The sequence below is a fragment of the Perissodus microlepis genome, chromosome 6 (genome assembly GCF_051167445.1).
Source record: "Perissodus microlepis isolate ML-2025 ecotype Zambia chromosome 6, ASM5116744v1, whole genome shotgun sequence".
Lineage (NCBI taxonomy): Eukaryota > Metazoa > Chordata > Actinopteri > Cichliformes > Cichlidae > Perissodus > Perissodus microlepis.
This window is the reverse complement of record NC_140466.1, coordinates 22,709,770-22,727,783: the sequence shown is the minus strand read 5'-3', so window position 1 is coordinate 22,727,783 and position 18,014 is coordinate 22,709,770. Positions and strand designations below refer to the sequence as shown.

At 42.6% G+C, this 18,014-nt stretch overlaps 1 protein-coding gene across 3 annotated transcripts in view; it reads right to left on the bottom strand.

Annotated features, from left to right (window-relative positions):
• Window positions 1-18,014, bottom strand: part of npnta (nephronectin a) — a 63,390-nt gene that overhangs the window by 37,652 nt on the left and 7,724 nt on the right. For all 3 annotated transcript variants that reach the window (XM_084931521.1, XM_084931519.1, XM_084931520.1), the window contains exon 2: window positions 4,791-4,891. In XM_084931521.1, the coding sequence (XP_084787647.1) occupies window positions 4,791-4,891 (101 nt within the window). The remainder of the gene's footprint in view (window positions 1-4,790; window positions 4,892-18,014) is intronic.

The window sequence follows — 18,014 nt, the reverse complement described above, 5'->3', positions numbered from 1 at the left end:
ACCTCTGTCTGCTCTGTCCAGCCACTCAGATTTTACGCCCTCGTGGCTCATTCCCGCTGAATACTTTAGCTGTCATGCAAAAATCATCGACAAAGAACTTCTTGAGCCAGTGAGACTGTTCCCATTGAACGCTTACAGACTGGGATGTGAAAATCTAGACACTGGGTGTATCGAAGCTGAACTCTCCATATTGATGAGTTTTTCGCACTGCGAAAGATGAGAGCTGGACTTATTTGTCTCATTCTTCCTGACACTGGCAATGACTTCCTGCCCTGACCTTGAATCCTAGCACTTGCATGAGCACGCAGAATTGTCCAGTACAAACTTCCCTCAAACAAATATAATAATGATGGTTTTTAGCCATGAATATTTAAGCTTTAATGGAATTAGATTCATATTTGATACAGATGCGAATCACCTGATATAATCTTTGATAAATAACCGAAGACCGTGACTGACTGAGAGGACCGTGTGGTTACTGACGCAGCCGGGATCAACTTGTTAAAAAAAAAAAAGGCTTTTAAGCGTCGTCCTCAGTGAAACAGAAAGGGAGGCACTTTCATGTGACCAAAGTGAAATGCATTTCACTGGAAATGCAAATGTTCGAATGCTCACAGTGGCAGTGAAATGTTCGCGATGGCAGCTGGTTGGAATAAGTAGCTTCAAGTGTGGCTTTGCCTGCTGGATGGCCTGTCAGAACATTATGAGTGCAGCCTCAGTCTGCTATAAATCTAAAGCTCATCTCTCTCACACACGCCCCATCTGCCTGATTTTCTCACTTGTCTTCCCATCCTAACGTCTCACCTCCACTACAAGAGCAATCACCTCCAACTCCTTCCCCTTAAATCATTTCCTCTACACCCCAGGATTTTTACTTTTACTCCTTTTTCTCTTCTTTCCCGCACTTGGATCTAAGAGCTAAGAAAAAAAAAAGAGTCAGGGTTGATCCATTAAGTTTCTCATTCTTTGAGAGAAGTCGCGCAAACCGGCTGCTGAGCTCTGAGGCTGAAAAGCCACAATCCGATAGCTCCAGCCTAATCTCTTCCATCTCCACTAAAATTTACCAAGACCTGAAATCTGTGACGACTGCAACCCGTCACACACATGCAGAAAAAGGTACGCTCACATGCACACATCCATGATTACCCACAATTTCTTTCTGAAACCTTCCGCCTCCCTCCTCTTAGGTTTAAATCAGCACCTTACTGACTTGATGGAATGCTGATTGTAGTCTCAAGTGAATGGATTTGAGCTGTGCCCACTCAGGAGCATTGAAAGCATTAAGGCGAGCACTCACCGAGTGATTTAACTCACGGAACAGATACGGTTTTGTTGGGAAGGGAAAGTGGTAAAGCAGCAGCTTCATATGGTGGTTAAGTTCAAAATTAGCTGATATTTTTGGCCGAACATGGAACATGTGGGATTCCAGAGCAACAAAGAAGACATGCTCACACACTGCTGTTTGGCTGGTCAAGTAACTGATGCAAACAGGACTTTAATGTGATGTAACTGGTTTATTTAGGTTTTGAAGCTTCTGTGCTTCTGTAGTTATCTTCATATTCTTTACATCCTCAGCAAAAACAAATGTCTATTTTTTAAATGGGAAGCTGTAAAGGCAGAGAGCCCAGTACAAATGCACTGGGAAGTACTGGGCACTGAGATGGCTCACTCCTGCCAGGATTACTGCTGAATTTGGCTCTGTGTTCAAACAAATACATTTGAAACAGTGGTGATTTTTCCTGTATCATTCCAGCACAGATTTTCTAGTTCAAGTGTCAAGGCCTTGGGAAAAGGTAGGAGGTGTTTTTGAACAAGGTCAGCTACAGTATAAAAACTATTTCAAATTCCAACCGTGAAATCAAACCCCCTCAAGCTGCGAGTTTAGTTCCGTCCTCTAAACGATTAGCATGACTTGCTCCAAGTGTTTATGTAAGAGCAACATTATCATATTTTGTTACTAATAGACGCAAAGAAAGAGGTGGATAAAAGAAAAGACCTTAGGTTAATCTGCCTGGGCTGCAAAGGAATACAAAAACAGTGCATTGATGAACTCAAGGAACACTGTTCGTGTTCTTTAGAACAAAAACTCTTTTACATGTAATGGGAGTGAAAAACAGCTGCTAAACTCAAAGGCTTAAAAATCTTTCAGATTAGCAATAATGGACCTTTGGACTCAACAAACAGCGTGTGGCATATTTTCTATTAAACAAAACCAAAAACCAAAAAAACACAAAATACAGTGAATAAAATTAGCATGGCATGGTGAGCTTCAACAAATGAGAAAACACATCAAAATATGGTAATTTAAGCAATGAGAAACACAAAATGAGTCAACTGTTGAGTGAATTAAACATTATTTCAAAAAGCAATAAATATGTGCCCAGTTAGAAACATCTCTTGGCCCTTTTCCACAGCAGGAACTTAACAATCTGAAGTTGTGTGAGGTCCTGCCTTTCCTTTCCACTTTATTTTACAAACATTGTAATGTTATTCTTTATTTGAAAATAAGGCATAATTTTGAAATATTATATGCCAATAAAAAGACAGCAATATATAAAAGAATTATGTTTATTTTCTTTCATTTTATACACAACCAAATGAAAATCAGGCAAAGTCTTTTAAATAAATGTATGTGTGTGTGTGTGTGTGTGTGGGGGGGGTTGTAATCTTGATTTAGTGTTTGTATCACATCCGGTTCATTTCCAAATTTCGGATGAGATTAGAGGAATAAAAGCTTAGCTAGCAGCTAACATTGTAGCAAATACTGACATTGTTTCTTGCTAACATGAGTTTTCTTAGTTGAGAAGACTGTTACTGCTTGGAATTCACAGACCTGATATATTTAGATTTTTTTTTTTAAATGACCACGAGCTGATTTAAGGCAGATCCAGTCAGTTTAGTTGTATGACGACATCTCCAGCACCACACAGGTTGCTAGTGGTGCAGCTAACTTAGCTTGGAGGAAGCTAACAGCAAAGTGTGAAATATTTCGAGGCATTTCACAACAACAGTTTTTATTTATATTTATTTATTTGTATATATTTGCATCGGTTTTTAATTTACTAGCAAACTACGATCGAGTAAGTTGATATGACTGAGAAACTCAGATGAAGATGTTTTCTTTCCCTGACTTGCTCTCTCTGCGGTTATGTTCAGCAGAATGCCTCTTTAGAAGCCTTTGCTGAACGTATGGAGACGTAACATTTTGTTATTTCACTTCATCTGACTTTTGTAAGCTGAGTGTTGCCTGAAAAATTACTATTCTTCCTGACAGCTTATTAATTTATCATTATTAACTCAGCAGTGGCTTAAGCCAAGGTGACTGCATTGGATGAGAGCTGGAAGTAGCTGGATCGGTGCCTCCCTGATCACCGCTCACATATCTGTAACCAAAAACGTTAGTGTAGTTTCTCATAAAGCTCGACAACAGAAGGAAACCAAGGCCAGACAACTATGTCGCACAATTTCCGTTAGTATCATGTGATACATACTGGAAACAAAATGGATTTTCCTCCAATACAGAGATCCTTGGTGTTATTGGAATTTGATCCATTTGGTCATTAATTTGGGGGAATTCCAGAAGACCTGTATGCTCAAATTACCATTCAAATGGGCCAACACAAAGCTAGTGTGCAACCTCTCAGCAGTTCAGCTCAGCTCAGCAGAATCAGCCATATGTACATGCTGTATAGGCACAAATAATGTGAAAGCACGAAAAAGGCTGGACATAACATGTATGTAAACAGTAAGCTTTTGTAGTAATTAACGGGCAGCGTGTTCATGTTAATACATGGATGAAATTGCTCCAGTTAGTTAAGAAACATCTAGAATCTTTAAAGATCATCATTAACACATTGTACCTCGTGGGTTTCATCTCCAAGGCTTGAGCGTATACTTCTTCGTAATGGCCCATGTGAGGTCTTTTGCCCTGCCTTTTTGCTTATCTAAACTAGCCAGCTGTTGGCTTAGCACACACACAGGATGAGAGCGCTATTGATTTTCTCTTGGCAAGGAAGCGAATAAGCATACCCACTTCCCTAACCTTTTTAATAGCCGCTTGGTAAATTCTTGCCGTGGAAAAGGCCTGTTTATGTGTTACCCCTTTTCTTTTATTAAATGTCCACAGCAAAGCAGCAGGCGTACCATCAGAGCCACCAAGCCATGCAAAGGATCTGATATTTGCGAGGCACCCAGCCAGTGTCTAAAATCCACTGGTATATTCACACATCCCTCAGTAGCATGGAGTAAATATGTTGATAATGTGAGATGAAGCATTCAGTGTTACACAATGACAGGACACATCCTCTGAATCCTGATGAGTCAAGTTATGTACACCTGACAACACCATGGACTATGTTAACATCACTGTTTGTTTGTTTTTTTTACTTGTTCATGCACTGCTGGCAAGCTTATGTTTGCACACTTGTAATCTATAATCAATCTCCTATCTCCCCTTTGAATGTGTCCACCTGCAGCTATAGTCTCACTCATTATGGCCACCCGCAGTGTGAATATAAACCTCCGCCGCTCCACCAGCGATCATCATCAATCTTTACTCAAAGATTGTTCCAGGTGCAATGCTCCATTAGCTGCATGTGTTTCTGTTGAGACAATCTGCATGTGTATGTGTGTCTGCACGTGTTTCCCCGAGCCTTTGCAGCATATCCTCAGTTTAACAGCATCTATGACCTCTCCCTCCTCCCTCTAGCTTGAAACCCCGCAACCTTGTTAGCTCCCGTTTTGCCCCCCACCCTCCAAGCAGCACCAGCAGCGGGCACGGTGGCACTCACGCTGGCAGTGACCCCAGGAGCGACGAGTCCATCCCCAGCAGCAGTCCACACGGGCCCCATATCGACACAGGCCATTGGATGATGCCATCTGCTGTGGCCACCTGTGAGTGGATAACATAATAGGTTCACAGCCAATTAAAACACCTTAATAAAAAGCCTTTTTATATTGTTTGGAAGGGGAAGGGTGTGTGATTCAGAGCTTTCATGAGTCATTTTCTTGCTGCAAAGGAAAAGAACCAGAAGATACATTTAAAGACTTCTATTTAAATTTTTAAAAAAAGGCTTTTTAACCACTAGGTACAGTGAGCACTTATGGCAGTCATACTAATTGCAGGTACAGCAATGAAAATAGACACACACGAAACAAACGAGTACAGTTATGTTCACATCAGGTAGATTAAGCACTACTGCAAAATGCATAAATAATAACAAATAAAGAAAGCCGGGTCTGCAGAGCATGAAGATGGATAAGGTTTCTGAACAGATTTAAAACCCTTTATTATGACTTAAATTCATTAGGATGAAAAATAAAACTGGCTTTGCTTGACTAATGTGGGGAGAAAAAAGTTTCAGTGCATAACAGCTCTTTGATTATGCATCAATCACAATCCTAAAACAGTCCACTTTAAGCGATGTCTATTTGTTTATTAATGTCAGAATATGATGACAAATCTCATTTATTGAGGACTCCGGGGTGCTGTCTTTTAATTTCACTCCCTTTTTATAAAAATAAATCAGATACTCTGTTTGTGTAACACAAAGAAACAGCGGCAGCCAAAGAGTTACGTTTGAAAAGTGGTAAACAGAAAACATTTGCCACTTTGCTTCTCAAATATCTGAAGGGGGTGAAAGTGACAAGTGTCAGAAAGTCGAAGACTGACTTTTCACCGCTTCGCCGTAGCAGATTGTCTCTGAATCATGGAAACAAAACTGACAGCACATCAGCTCGTGTTGGTTTCTTTAATGTCAAACTGGAGACCTGTATTGAAAGCCTGCCAGGCCCGATTTGAATTTAGCCTTCAGTGCGTGCATCGCTACGCCGCTGACACGCACATCTGACAACACCACATTACTGCTGTGTTCACTTGGCTTTCGGGAGCTTCTGGAAAAGATTAGGGACTACGCACTTCCGGTTGTCCTTGAAAATACAATATTTGCCTCCAAAATGGCAACTCCATGACACTGGAAGATGGTATTATCTCTGCTACACAGAGATGATAGGTAGGTATTAGTTCTTATACACATTCTAAAGTAGGTTATTTCCCAAACACAACAGTTCCTCTATGAGAAATTAGAGCCGGATATTTTTGTTACACTCTGCTCCATTCTGTTCAGAGCAAGAAATAGCTTCTTGGCAGACCGCGTATGTGGATTACCTTTTTTATCTGTACAAGGGCCGACCACATATTTATGGCGAGAATAGAGTGAAGGAATGAGCCCATTTAAGGATACTGAAGAAAATCCAAGGCACATTCTTTAAGAGCCTAGCGCTCATATGCTACCTAAAATCTGAAACAATAATAAACGAATCAGTGGATAGGGAAGATTTGTTGCAGCTGACTGTTTTTTTCCCCTCTTTCTTCAAATAAAGAGGACAATGTTTTTAACCGGGGGGACATTTTTATCGTCATTTATAGGAGGTGTGAAGCACATGAGGAGGTTTGCACAGATCACTGAGTAAATCCAATACAATAAGAAGGTTTTAATTGCACAGAAGAGCTGGAAAACGCTGTAATCCTGCACAAAACAAAGGAGAAGTTCACTTCCTTTACGTGCTTCACACAAAAGACACTTTCTTTTTGTCTCTCAGTGAGAAAGTGAGGTTGTCGCTCAGTATTCAAGGCACATCCTCTGCTGCTATCCCTGCCTGTTAGTGCCTCTATGCCAAGATGAGGAAATGCTAATGCTTGCCCCTGCTGCCAATCACCTCTTTGGAGAAAAAAAACAAAAAACAGACGGATGCTAAGTGAGAGTGGCAGATCCAGGGAAAATGTTTGTCTGCTGCCTGGTGAGCGGGAAGTCAGTCAGTGAAGCACACAGTATGGGTGAGGAAATGAGGAGGGGAAGGAAAAGGAAGCAAAACCAGAAGAGAGGAAACAAATGAAAAGAATTGCATGAAAGCAGTAAAAGAGGAAAGGAAAGAATAGGAACGGTCTGGACAGCAGCCACATTTCTCAACCTGACTCCCCTTCCACACTAGAAGCTTGCTGCATAAAACAAATTAAAGATGCTTCTGCATGAGGCAAAAACCCTGCTCGTTGACACCTCTCAAAATATTTGACAACCTCCTTTGACATTTCAGTGATATTTGGATTTGGCGACTGGAGGCTGATTTCATCCTGATGTTTTGAAAGCTCTTGTTAATTGCTGCACAAGGCAATCACCACCTTAGAATATGGAGGCATCAAGTGGAAGGCATTTATGCTGCTTCGGCTGCACCTGTTCCCATATAACCTAATGGCCTCACATTCGTTTGCAGCCTGCAAAGTAATTATCACATCGAATGACTCCCGTGGATGTGCAGATTTAGTATCGTAACAGTTTTCATTTTTATTTCTGACAGTTTTATTATAAAAGCATATTTTCGTGTTCACGTCATAATCTTCAGCACACACGCGTTGTGCCATGATGAAGATGACAAGAGCAAAAACTCGACATTTTTTAGATATACAGGGCTTTGTAAAACACACAATGATAAAGTCATTTTTAAATTTCAAATGGGAAAAGGGAGATTAAGGGCCAATCACTAGACTAAAGGCTCAACCCCTCTGCTCTGTGCAGGGTTTGGCTAATGTGAATGTTGTAAATGATCCATAACTAGTTTCTGTTAACAGACAAGCTGCTGTAATTGGAGATGGAGCCAGAAGGTAATGAGCAAAAGGCGAGCTACAGAAGTGTAACTGAGAGAAGATTAAGATGGCAGAAAGCAATGGCAATTTATCTATTTATTCACTAATAGAGATTGAGGAAATGTTTGTAACAGAAGCTAGACAATAATGAAGCGTATTTAAAAGTATGTCCAGCTGTGTGTGGTGGCATAAATAATAATATGCACCTCTGATGGTGTGGTAAGCGACAAAAAGGAAGGTAACAAAAACAGACACTGGACCTATCATATCAAACTTTTTATGGACCTTTATGATATATGTTGCAAGTATTTGAAGAGCATTGCTTTGACATCCGTGAGAAGCAGCTGGTCTGCCTATATACCTATATAACTGACTTATGTGACATCAGTGATGGCTATTCATGTGCTTTATTTATCAAGATCAATGTAATAATTGGAGAAAAAAAAACTAATAGCAGTAGTATTTGCACATTTTTAACATGAAACTGGTTGAACTCTTACATTACATAAAGGAAAGTTGTTTTATTCTTGAGATTTTAATATTGGCACACAGTTAAATATAAATCCTAAAATATTCTTCATCCCTTTTCCCTACTAAAGAAACTGAATTTAGTAAGTCAACCATCAGTAATATCGTCACAAATATTCACAATGCTTGTATTGACTCTGGTGTAATCCTCTCAAATATTGCACAACATGTTCCTCTGCTACTCTTCACTGATCTTTTTTTAAAAGATTGACAAGTTAGACCTAAAAATAAAAGTGAAAAAGCTAAATACTACTGAAAAAAACTGTTAAAAATGTCCTCACGCTAAAATGTGGGATTCAGACTTTAGTTACAAAAAGATTCGCATGCTTCATGTAACACTGTAATTGATGAGATAACTGACTCTATAATCTCTATCATATCTGAAATGATCATGAGACATGATGGAGGAAATCAGAACAAAAACAGCGAACTATGGGTATTTTAAAACTGATTTTTTTAAAAGAACATACTTTACATACACTATTTTAAAAATGTAAGAGATGGAAACAAAGAAATAAATTAAAACAAAAATAAACAGACACACATACGAGTAAGCTAACACATTATACTGAGCTTATTATATCTTCACACTGTGATCAAAAGTGATGCTGGAAGGTGCTTGAAGTCCTCAGCTGGGATCACAAAAATAAATGTGCTCCTTCACACCAGAGTCGAGCAAAATGCCAGAAATTATTTAAACACTGAAAATCTCCCAAACAGTTTTGACTATTTTATCTCCATAGGAGAAAATCTTTCTCAAGCTATTAATCCTCCTGAGGGCAACACTTGTAAATAGAGCAGGGCGATATGACCAAAAATATTTATCACGATATAGATTTGAAAATTTGCGATAACGATATAATTGACACTAGACAAAATACTTTACAACTCCACAATTTTATTAGTGCAAAAAAAAACCCATCAATGTATTTTCACTTAAACAAGCAGCTGTTTTTTTGTGCATTAAAGTTATATAAAAATTTAACAGTGCAAATGCAAATTCCTTGCTGACAGTTTAACCAAAAAGCATTTCCAGTGAAAACTGGCCGACATACCCATATGGAAAAGATATATATAAATCTTATAAAGTTTGTATCTGTCTTGTGTGAAACTTGTATGAAAAGCATATAAGAGTGAAAACAGATATAAGATCCCTTGAAAAATTATATAATGAAACTTGTATGTTTTGGATACTTACTAAAACAATGTATGAAAGTAATGAGAAAGTGGCCACTTTCATGAGTAAATCATGTAAGCCTTATATGATTTACTCATGAAAGTGGCCACTTTCATGAGTAATCACATATAAGTTTTTACTATTTCTTTTCCATATGGGTATCCTCAGCATAACCATGTATAATATCCACAAAACTTAAAAAGAAGTTATACACACGCAATACGGTAATATTATGTTGAAGCACAGTACGTATCACTCCGCGAGGCTCCTGCCTACGGTAGCCGTAATGCTCCGACAATCCATCAAGCGGTGCGGCTTGATGGATTGACAGTCGTTTCAGTACGACTGTCAAAGTCGTACTGAAACATTTGACAGATTTTCGAGCACCGTGTACGACATAAAATCATTTCGAGGTCAGTAAACACAACCAGAATTCAAACATAAGGCACACGGGATTATAAGGGACACTGTCGATTTTCAGAAAAATCAAAGGATTGATTTTAAATGTGCCGTATTTTCCAAAAAACACGGACGAAAACTAAACCAGTTCCACACCACTGAAGTTGCAGCATTTTTACAAACCAATTCTGGTTCATCCGTTTCATTCAATGATCTGCTTTCGCCCTTCTCATTCTCCGTCGCCGCCGTGCCCTTTTGGCTATGTGCGTATGAAAACAAAGGCACTGCGCCTGCGCGTTTTACCCATATTCTATCTCGATATTTCATTTTCTTGTCGTTGCCCAACATTATACCGGTATTACCGTGAACGGTATGATATGGCCCAGCCCTACTTGTAAATAAATCTTCAAGGAAATTAAAGTCTTTCTTCTTGACACCAGCTGATGAAAATACATCTTTAAAATCATCACAAGCATGAAAAGTTCCCATACAGTGGATATGGATGGTATTCATAGTAAAATTGTACCTGAGATACAAAGATTGTCAATGGTGACAAAACAATATATATGTGTACATGTATAACAGATTGAATACCACCACAATATGGCTTTAGAAAAAAACAGAAGCACTTGTATCTCTGTTCTTGAACAAAACCAAAAAACCCCACAATGATCTATTGATAAAACTGGCACATTCTTCCTTGGTTTTTTAAAAGTGTTTGATTTCATATCCATTGCAAAATATTTCCGAGACTTCAGACTTTTTATCTTTCTTTCTTCTTTTCTCACAAGCTGGCAGTTGGCAAAGCCAATACGTCTCTGTGGGTGCCGTAGGGTTTCCATCTTGGTCAACGATGCACTTCCAGGCCTTGCGGACTCTGGCCTTGGCCTTTGCTTGCTCAAGGTTTAGACGTCACCGTTTAAGATCGTCTTCAATTTGCTTGATCCAAATCTTCTTGTGCGCGTCACACTTGATTCTGCAGTGGGCAGGGTGCTACTGCAGCAGAAGGCGATATGGCAGGCGATGGTTCCTCATGCGGCAGACGTGGTCAAACCACTGCAGTCGTCACTTCTGGATCAGCTCTTCCATTGAGGGCTTCTGGTGATATTGACTACGCATTGCGCTGTTGCTGAAACAGTCACAAGGGCCACTCAGAGAATATGACGCAAACAGTGCATTTGGAAGACCACGAGCTTGATGACGTCGTGCTTGTTGACGACCCAGGTCTCGGATCCATAGAGAAGAATGGGCAATGCCAGTGTGCAGTACAGGCAGATTTTGGTGATGATCAGTAGAAAGGAAAAACTCTATATGAAATATGCAATATGCAAAGTAAAACTCCTCCTTGAATCGCTACCTTATCGTGGTGGAGGGGTTTGTGTGTCCCAGGGATCCCAGGGGCTATGTTGTCTGGGGGCTTTTGCCCCCTGGTAGGGTCTCCCATGGCAAATTGGTCCTGGGTGAGGGACCAGACAAAGAGCGATTCAGAAGACCCTTATGAAAAGAACATCGAGGGAACAGTTTACCCTGCCCGGGATAGGGTTACCGGGGCCCCGCCCTGGAGCCAGGCCCGGGGAGGGTGCCCGAGGGCGAGCGTCTGGTGGCCGGGCCTTAGTCCATGGGGCCCGGCCGGGCACAGCCCGAAGAGGAGACATGGGCCCATCCTCCCGCAGGCCCACCACCCGCAGGAGGCGCCATAGGGGTCGGGTGCATTGTGTGCCGGGTGGCGGCCAGGAGCGGAGACCCTGGCGGACTGACCCCCGGCTGCCAAGACTGGCAATAGGGACATGGAATGTCACCTCTCTGGTGGGGAAGGAGCCTGACTTAGTGCGTGAGGTTGAGAGGTACCGGCTAGATATAGTCGGGCTCACCTCTACGCATGGCTTGGGCTCTGGAACCAGTCTCCTGGAGAGGGGCTGGACTCTGTCTCAGTCTGGAGTTGCCCCTGGTGAGAGGCGGCGGGCTGGGGTGGGTATTCTAATATCCCCTCGGCTTGCTGCCGGTATGTTGGGGTTTTTCCCGGTGGATGAGAGGGTTTGTTCCCTGTGCCTTAGGGCACAGGGAAGCAAAAACTCAGGTGTGGGAGGAGTTCGGAGAGGCCATGGAAAAAGACTTTCGGACTGCCTCGAAGAGATTCTGGCAAACCGTCAGGCGTCTCAGGAGGGGAAAGCGGTGCTCTACCTGCACTGTGTATAGTGCTGTCGGAGCGCTGCTGACGTCGACTGAGAAAATTGTCAGGCGGTGGAAGGAATACTTTGAGGACCTCCTTAATTCAATTCAATTCAATTCAATTTTATTTATATAGCGCCAAATCACAACAAAAGTCGCCTCAAGGCGCTTCATAGATACAGAGAAAAACCCAACAATCATATGACCCCCTATGAGCAAGCACTTTGGCGACAGTGGGAAGGAAAAACTCCCTTTTAACAGGAAGAAACCTCCGGCAGAACCAGGCTCAGGGAGGGGCGGCCATCTGCTGCGACCGGTTGGGGTGAGAGAAGGAAGACAGGATAAAAGACATGCTGTGGAAGAGAGACAGAGGTTAATAACAGATATGATTCAATGCAGAGAGGTCTATTAATACATAGTGAGTGAGAAAGGTGACTGGAAAGGAAAAACTCAATGCATCTTGGGAATCCCCCGGCAGCCTACGTCTATTGCAGCATAACTAAGGGAGGATTCAGGGTCACCTGGTCCAGCCCTAACTATATGCTTTAGCAAAAAGGAAAGTTTTAAGCCTAATCTTAAAAGTAGAGATAGTTTCTGTCTCCCGAATCCAAACTGGAAGCTGGTTCCACAGAAGAGGGGCCTGAAAACTGAAGGCTCTGCCTCCCATTCTACTTTTAAATACTCTAGGAACAACAAGTAGGCCTGCAGAGCGAGAGCGAAGTGCTCGAATAGGGTGATATGGTACTACAAGGTCATTAAGATAAGATGGGGCCTGATTATTTAAGACCTTGTATGTGAGGAGCAGGATTTTGAATTCAATTCTGGACTTAACAGGAAGCCAATGAAGGGAAGCCAAAACAGGAGAAATATGCTCTCTCCTTCTAGTCCCTGTCAGTACTCTTGCTGCAGCATTTTGGATTAGCTGAAGGCTTTTCAGTGAGTTTTTTGGACATCCTGATAATAATGAATTACAGTAGTCCAGCCTGGAAGTAATAAATGCATGAACTAGTTTTTCAGCGTCACTCTGAGACAGGATATTTCTAATTTTAGAGATGTTGCGCAAATGGAAGAAAGCAGTCTTACATATTTGTTTAATATGTGCGTTGAAGGACATGTCCTGGTCAAAAATGACTCCAAGGTTCCTCACAGCGTTACTGGAGGCCAAGGTAATGCCATCCAGAGTATGAATCTGGTTAGATACCATATTTCTAAGATTTTCAGGGCCGAGTACAATAACCTCAGTTTTATCTGAATTAAGAAGCAGAAAGTTAGCGGCCATCCAGGTCTTTATGTCTTTAAGACATTCCTGCAGTTTAACTAATTGGTGTGTGTTATCTGGCTTCATGGACAGATAGAGCTGGGTGTCATCTGCATAGCAGTGAAAATGTATGCTATGTCTTCTAATGATGCTGCCTAAGGGAAGCATGTATAATGTAAACAGAATTGGTCTTAGCACTGAACCCTGTGGAACTCCATAATTAACCTCAGTGTGTGAAGAGGACTCTCCATTTACATGCACAAATTGGAGTCTATTAGATAGATATGATACAAACCACTGCAGTGCAGTACCTGTAATACCTACAGCATGTTCTAATCGCTCTAATAGGATATTATGGTCAACAGTATCGAACGCTGCACTGAGGTCTAGCAGGACAAGCACAGAGATGAGTCCACTGTCAGAGGCCATAAGAAGATCATTTGTAACCTTCACTAAAGCTGTTTCTGTGCTGTGATGAGCTCTGAAACCTGACTGAAACTCTTCAAATAAACCATTCCTCTGCAGATGATCTGTTAGCTGTTTGACAACTACTCTTTCAAGGATTTTTGATGTGAAAGGAAGGTTGGAGATTGGCCTATAATTAGCTAAGACTGCTGGGTCTAGAGATGGGTTTTTGAGTAAAGGTTTAACCACAGCCAGCTTGAAGGCCTGTGGTACATAGCCGATTATTAGAGATAGGTTGATCATATTTAAGATCGAAGAATTAATCAATGGCAGGACTTCTTTGAGCAGTTTTGTAGGAATGGGGTCTAAAAGACACGTTGATGGTTTGGAGGAAGTAATTATTGAAGTTAACTCAGAAAGATCAATTGGAGAAAAAGAGTCTAACTTAACATCAATGGTACTAAGAGTAGCTGTAGATAATATTACATCTGTGGGATGATTACTGGTAATTTTTTCTCTAATGATAAAAATTTTATTTGTGAAGAAGTTCATGAAGTCATTACTAGTTAACGTTAAAGGGATGGTTGGCTCAACAGAGCTCTGACTGTTTGTCAGCCTGGCTACAGTGCTGAAGAGAAACCTGGGGTTGTTCTTATTTTCTTCAATCAGTGATGAATAGTAAGATGTTCAGGCTTTGCGGAGGGCTTTCTTATAAAGCAGCAAACTATTTCTCCAGGCTAAATGATGATCCTCTAAATTTGTGACACGCCATTTCCTCTCCAGATTACGAGTCATCTGCTTTAGGGTACGTGTTTGAGAATTATACCACGGAGTCAGGTACTTCTGATTAGAGACCTTAGTTTTCACTGGAGCTACAGTATCCAGAGTCGTACGTAGTGAGGAGGTGAAATTATTAACAAGACAATCGACCTCTGTTGGGGTAGCGTTCAGATAGCTGCTCTGCTCTGTGTTGGTACAGGGCATTGAAGATGATAACAGTGGGTGGATTATATTCTTAAACTTAGTTACAGCGCTTTCGGAAAGACATCTACTTTGATAAAATCTACTCTCCACCGCTGTGTAATCAATTATTGTAAATGTAAATGTTATCAGGAAATGATCAGACAGGAGAGGGTTTTCAGGAAACACTGTTAAATGTTCAGTTTCTATGCCATATGTTAAAACAAGATCTAGAGTGTGATTAAAGTGGTGGGTGGGTTCTTTTACATTTTGAGAGAAGCCAATTGAGTCTAATAACAGACTAAATGCCATGTTGAGGCTGTCATTTTTAGCATCTACATGGATGTTAAAATCACCCACAATAATTATTTTATTTGAGCTCAGAACTAAATTAGATATAAAGTCTGAGAAATCAGACAGAAACTCTGTGTAAGGCCCAGGTGGACGATAGATGATAACAAGTAAGACTGGTTTCTGAGTTTCACAGCTGGGGTGGACAATGTTAAGCATCAGGCTTTCAAATGAATTAAAAGTCTGTCTTGGTCTTTCATTAATTAATAGGCTGGTGTGAAAAATTGCTGCCACACCGCCCCCTCGGCCTGTGCTTCGAGGTTTCTGGTAGTTAGAATGACTCGGGGGTGTTGATTCATTTAAACTAACATAATCATCCTGCTGCAACCAGGTTTCTGTAAGGCAGAGTAAATCAATTTGTTGATCAATTATTAAGTCATGTACTAACAGAGACTTGGAGGAGAGAGACCTAATATTTAATAATCCACATTTCACTGTTTTACTCTTTGGTTCAGATGTGGATACTGTACTGTTCTTTCTTTGTAATTGTTTATATTTAAGTTGTTTGTTGCTGGTTTTTAGTTTGTTTTTTGTCTTTTTGGAAGCTGACACAGTCTCTATGGAGATGGGTTTTTGGGGGGGTAGCAGGAGGAGAGAAGCTGCAGAGAGGCGTGTAAGACTGCAACTCTGCTTCCTGGTCCCAACTCTGGATAGTCATATTTTGGGAGGTTTAATAAATTTGTCCATATTTCTAGAAATGAGAGCTGCTCCATCCAAAGTGGGATGGATGCCGTCTCTCCTAACAAGACCAGGTTTCCTCCAGAAGGTTTGCCAATTATCTATGAAGCCCACATCGTTTCTGGGACACCACTCAGACAGCCAGCAATTTAAGGAGAACATGCGGCTAAACATGTCACTCCTGGTCTGATTGGGGAGGGGACCAGAGAAAACTACAGAGTCCGACATTGTTTTAGCAAAGTTGCACATCGATTCAATATTGATTTTAGTGACCTCCGATTGGCGTAACCGGGTGTCATTACTGCCAACGTGAATTATGATTTTACTGAATTTACGTTTACCCTTAGCCAGCAGTTTTAAATTTCCTTCAATGTCGCCTGCTCTGGCCCCTGGAAGACAATTGACTATGGTTGCCGGTGTCTCTAGCTTCACATGTCTGAGAACAGAATCACCAATTACCAGAGTTTGACCCCCGGCGGGTGTGTCACCGAGTGGGGAAAAACGGTTAGACACATGAACGGGTTGGTGGTGTACCTGGGGCTTCTGTTTAGGACTATGCTTCCTCCTCACCGTGACCCAGCCGCCCTCTTTCCCCAGCTGCTTGGGGTCTGCCGGGGAACAGCTAGCGGGGCCTACGCTATCTTCGGCTGCACCAGCTACAGGGGCCTGGCTAGCTACGGGTGAATGAAGGGTGCGAAGCCGAGTCTCCAATTCAGTAATCCTGGCCTCCAGAGCTGCAAATATGCTACATTTGTTACAGATATCATTACTGCTAAAGGAGGCCGAGGAGTAACTAAACATCTGACACAATGAGCAAGAAAGTGCAGGAGGGACAGGTGAAGTAGCCATGGTGCTAACGAGTCGGCTATGAGCTAAGCTAAGCTAGCGAAACAGTACAGAGACAGTGAGTGAATACTTTGGCTATAAATTAGGTAGTGAGTACACAGAAAGTGTGCTTCGGATGAAGCACGTGAAGATTATACTATGAAAGAAGAATGTATTTAAAAGTTGTTAATTAAATTGCTAAGCAAATAAGCTACTCAGGAACAGGAAGTGATACTCTACCGCAGAGCGAGCGAACACCAAGTTAATCCCACTGACACGTCTTCCGAGGAGGAAGCAGAGTCTGGGGATGAGGGGAATGACCTGCCAATTTCCGGGGGCGAGGTCACTGAGGCAGTTAAACAACTCCTTGGTGGCAGAGCCCCTGGTGTTGATGAGGTCCGCCCCGAGTTCCTGAAGGCTCTGGACGTTGTAGGGCTGTCCTGGTTGACACGCCTCTGCAATGTTGCGTGGAGATCAGGGGCAGTACCCCTGGACTGGCAGACCGGGGTGGTGGTCCCCATCTTTAAGAAGGGGGACTGGAGGGTGTGTTCCAACTACAGGGGGATCACACTCCTCAGCCTCCCTGGGAAAGTCTATGCCAGGGTGCTGGAAAGGAGAGTTCGTCCGCTAGTTGAACCTCGGATACAGGAGGAACAATGCGGTTTTCGTCCTGGTCGCGGAACACTGGACCAGCTCTTCATCCTCTCAAGGATACTTGAGGGTGCATGGGAGTTTGCCCAACCAGTCTACATGTGTTTTGTGGACTTGGAGAAGGCATTCGACCGTGTCCCTCGGGGTGTCCTGTGGGAGGTGTTGCGGGAGTATGGGGTGTCTGGCCCATTGCTACGGGCCATTCGATCCCTATACAACCGTTGCAAGAGCTTGGTTCGCATTGCCGGCAATAAGTCTGACTCGTTCCCGGTGGGTGATGGGCTCCGCCAGGGCTGCCCTTTGTCTCCGGTTCTGTTCATAATTTTTATGGACAGGATTTCTAGGCGCAGCCAAGTGGCGGAGGGCTTTCGCTTTGGTGGCCTCAGAATCTCATCTCTGATTTTTGCGGATGATGTGGTTCTGTTGGCTTCATCGGGTGAGGGCCTCCAGCTCGCACTGGAATGGTTCGCAGCCGAGTGTGAAGCAGCGGGAATGAGGATCAGCACCTCCAAATCTGAGGCCATGGTTCTCAGCCAGAAAAGGGTGGAGTGCCCACTCCGGGTCGGGGATGAGTTCCTGCCCCAAGTGGAGGAGTTCAAGAGCCGGAGATCGACAGACGGATTGGGGCTGCAGCTGCAGTAATGCAGACGCTGCACCGGTCCGTCGTGGTGAAGAGGGAGCTGAGTGTAAAAGCGAAGCTCTCAATTTACCGGTCGATCTACGTCCCTACCCTCACCTATGGCCACGAGCTGTGGGTAGTGACCGAAAGAACGAGATCGCGGATACAAGCGGCAGAAATGAGCTTCCTCCGAAGGGTGGCTGGCCTCTCCCTTAGAGATAGGGTGAGAAGTTCGGCCATCCGGGAGGGGCTCAGAGTAGAGCCGCTGCTGCTCCACATTGAAAGGAGCCAGCTGAGGTGGTTCGGGCATCTGACAAGGATGCCCCCTGGGCGCCTCCTGGGTGAGGTGTTCCAG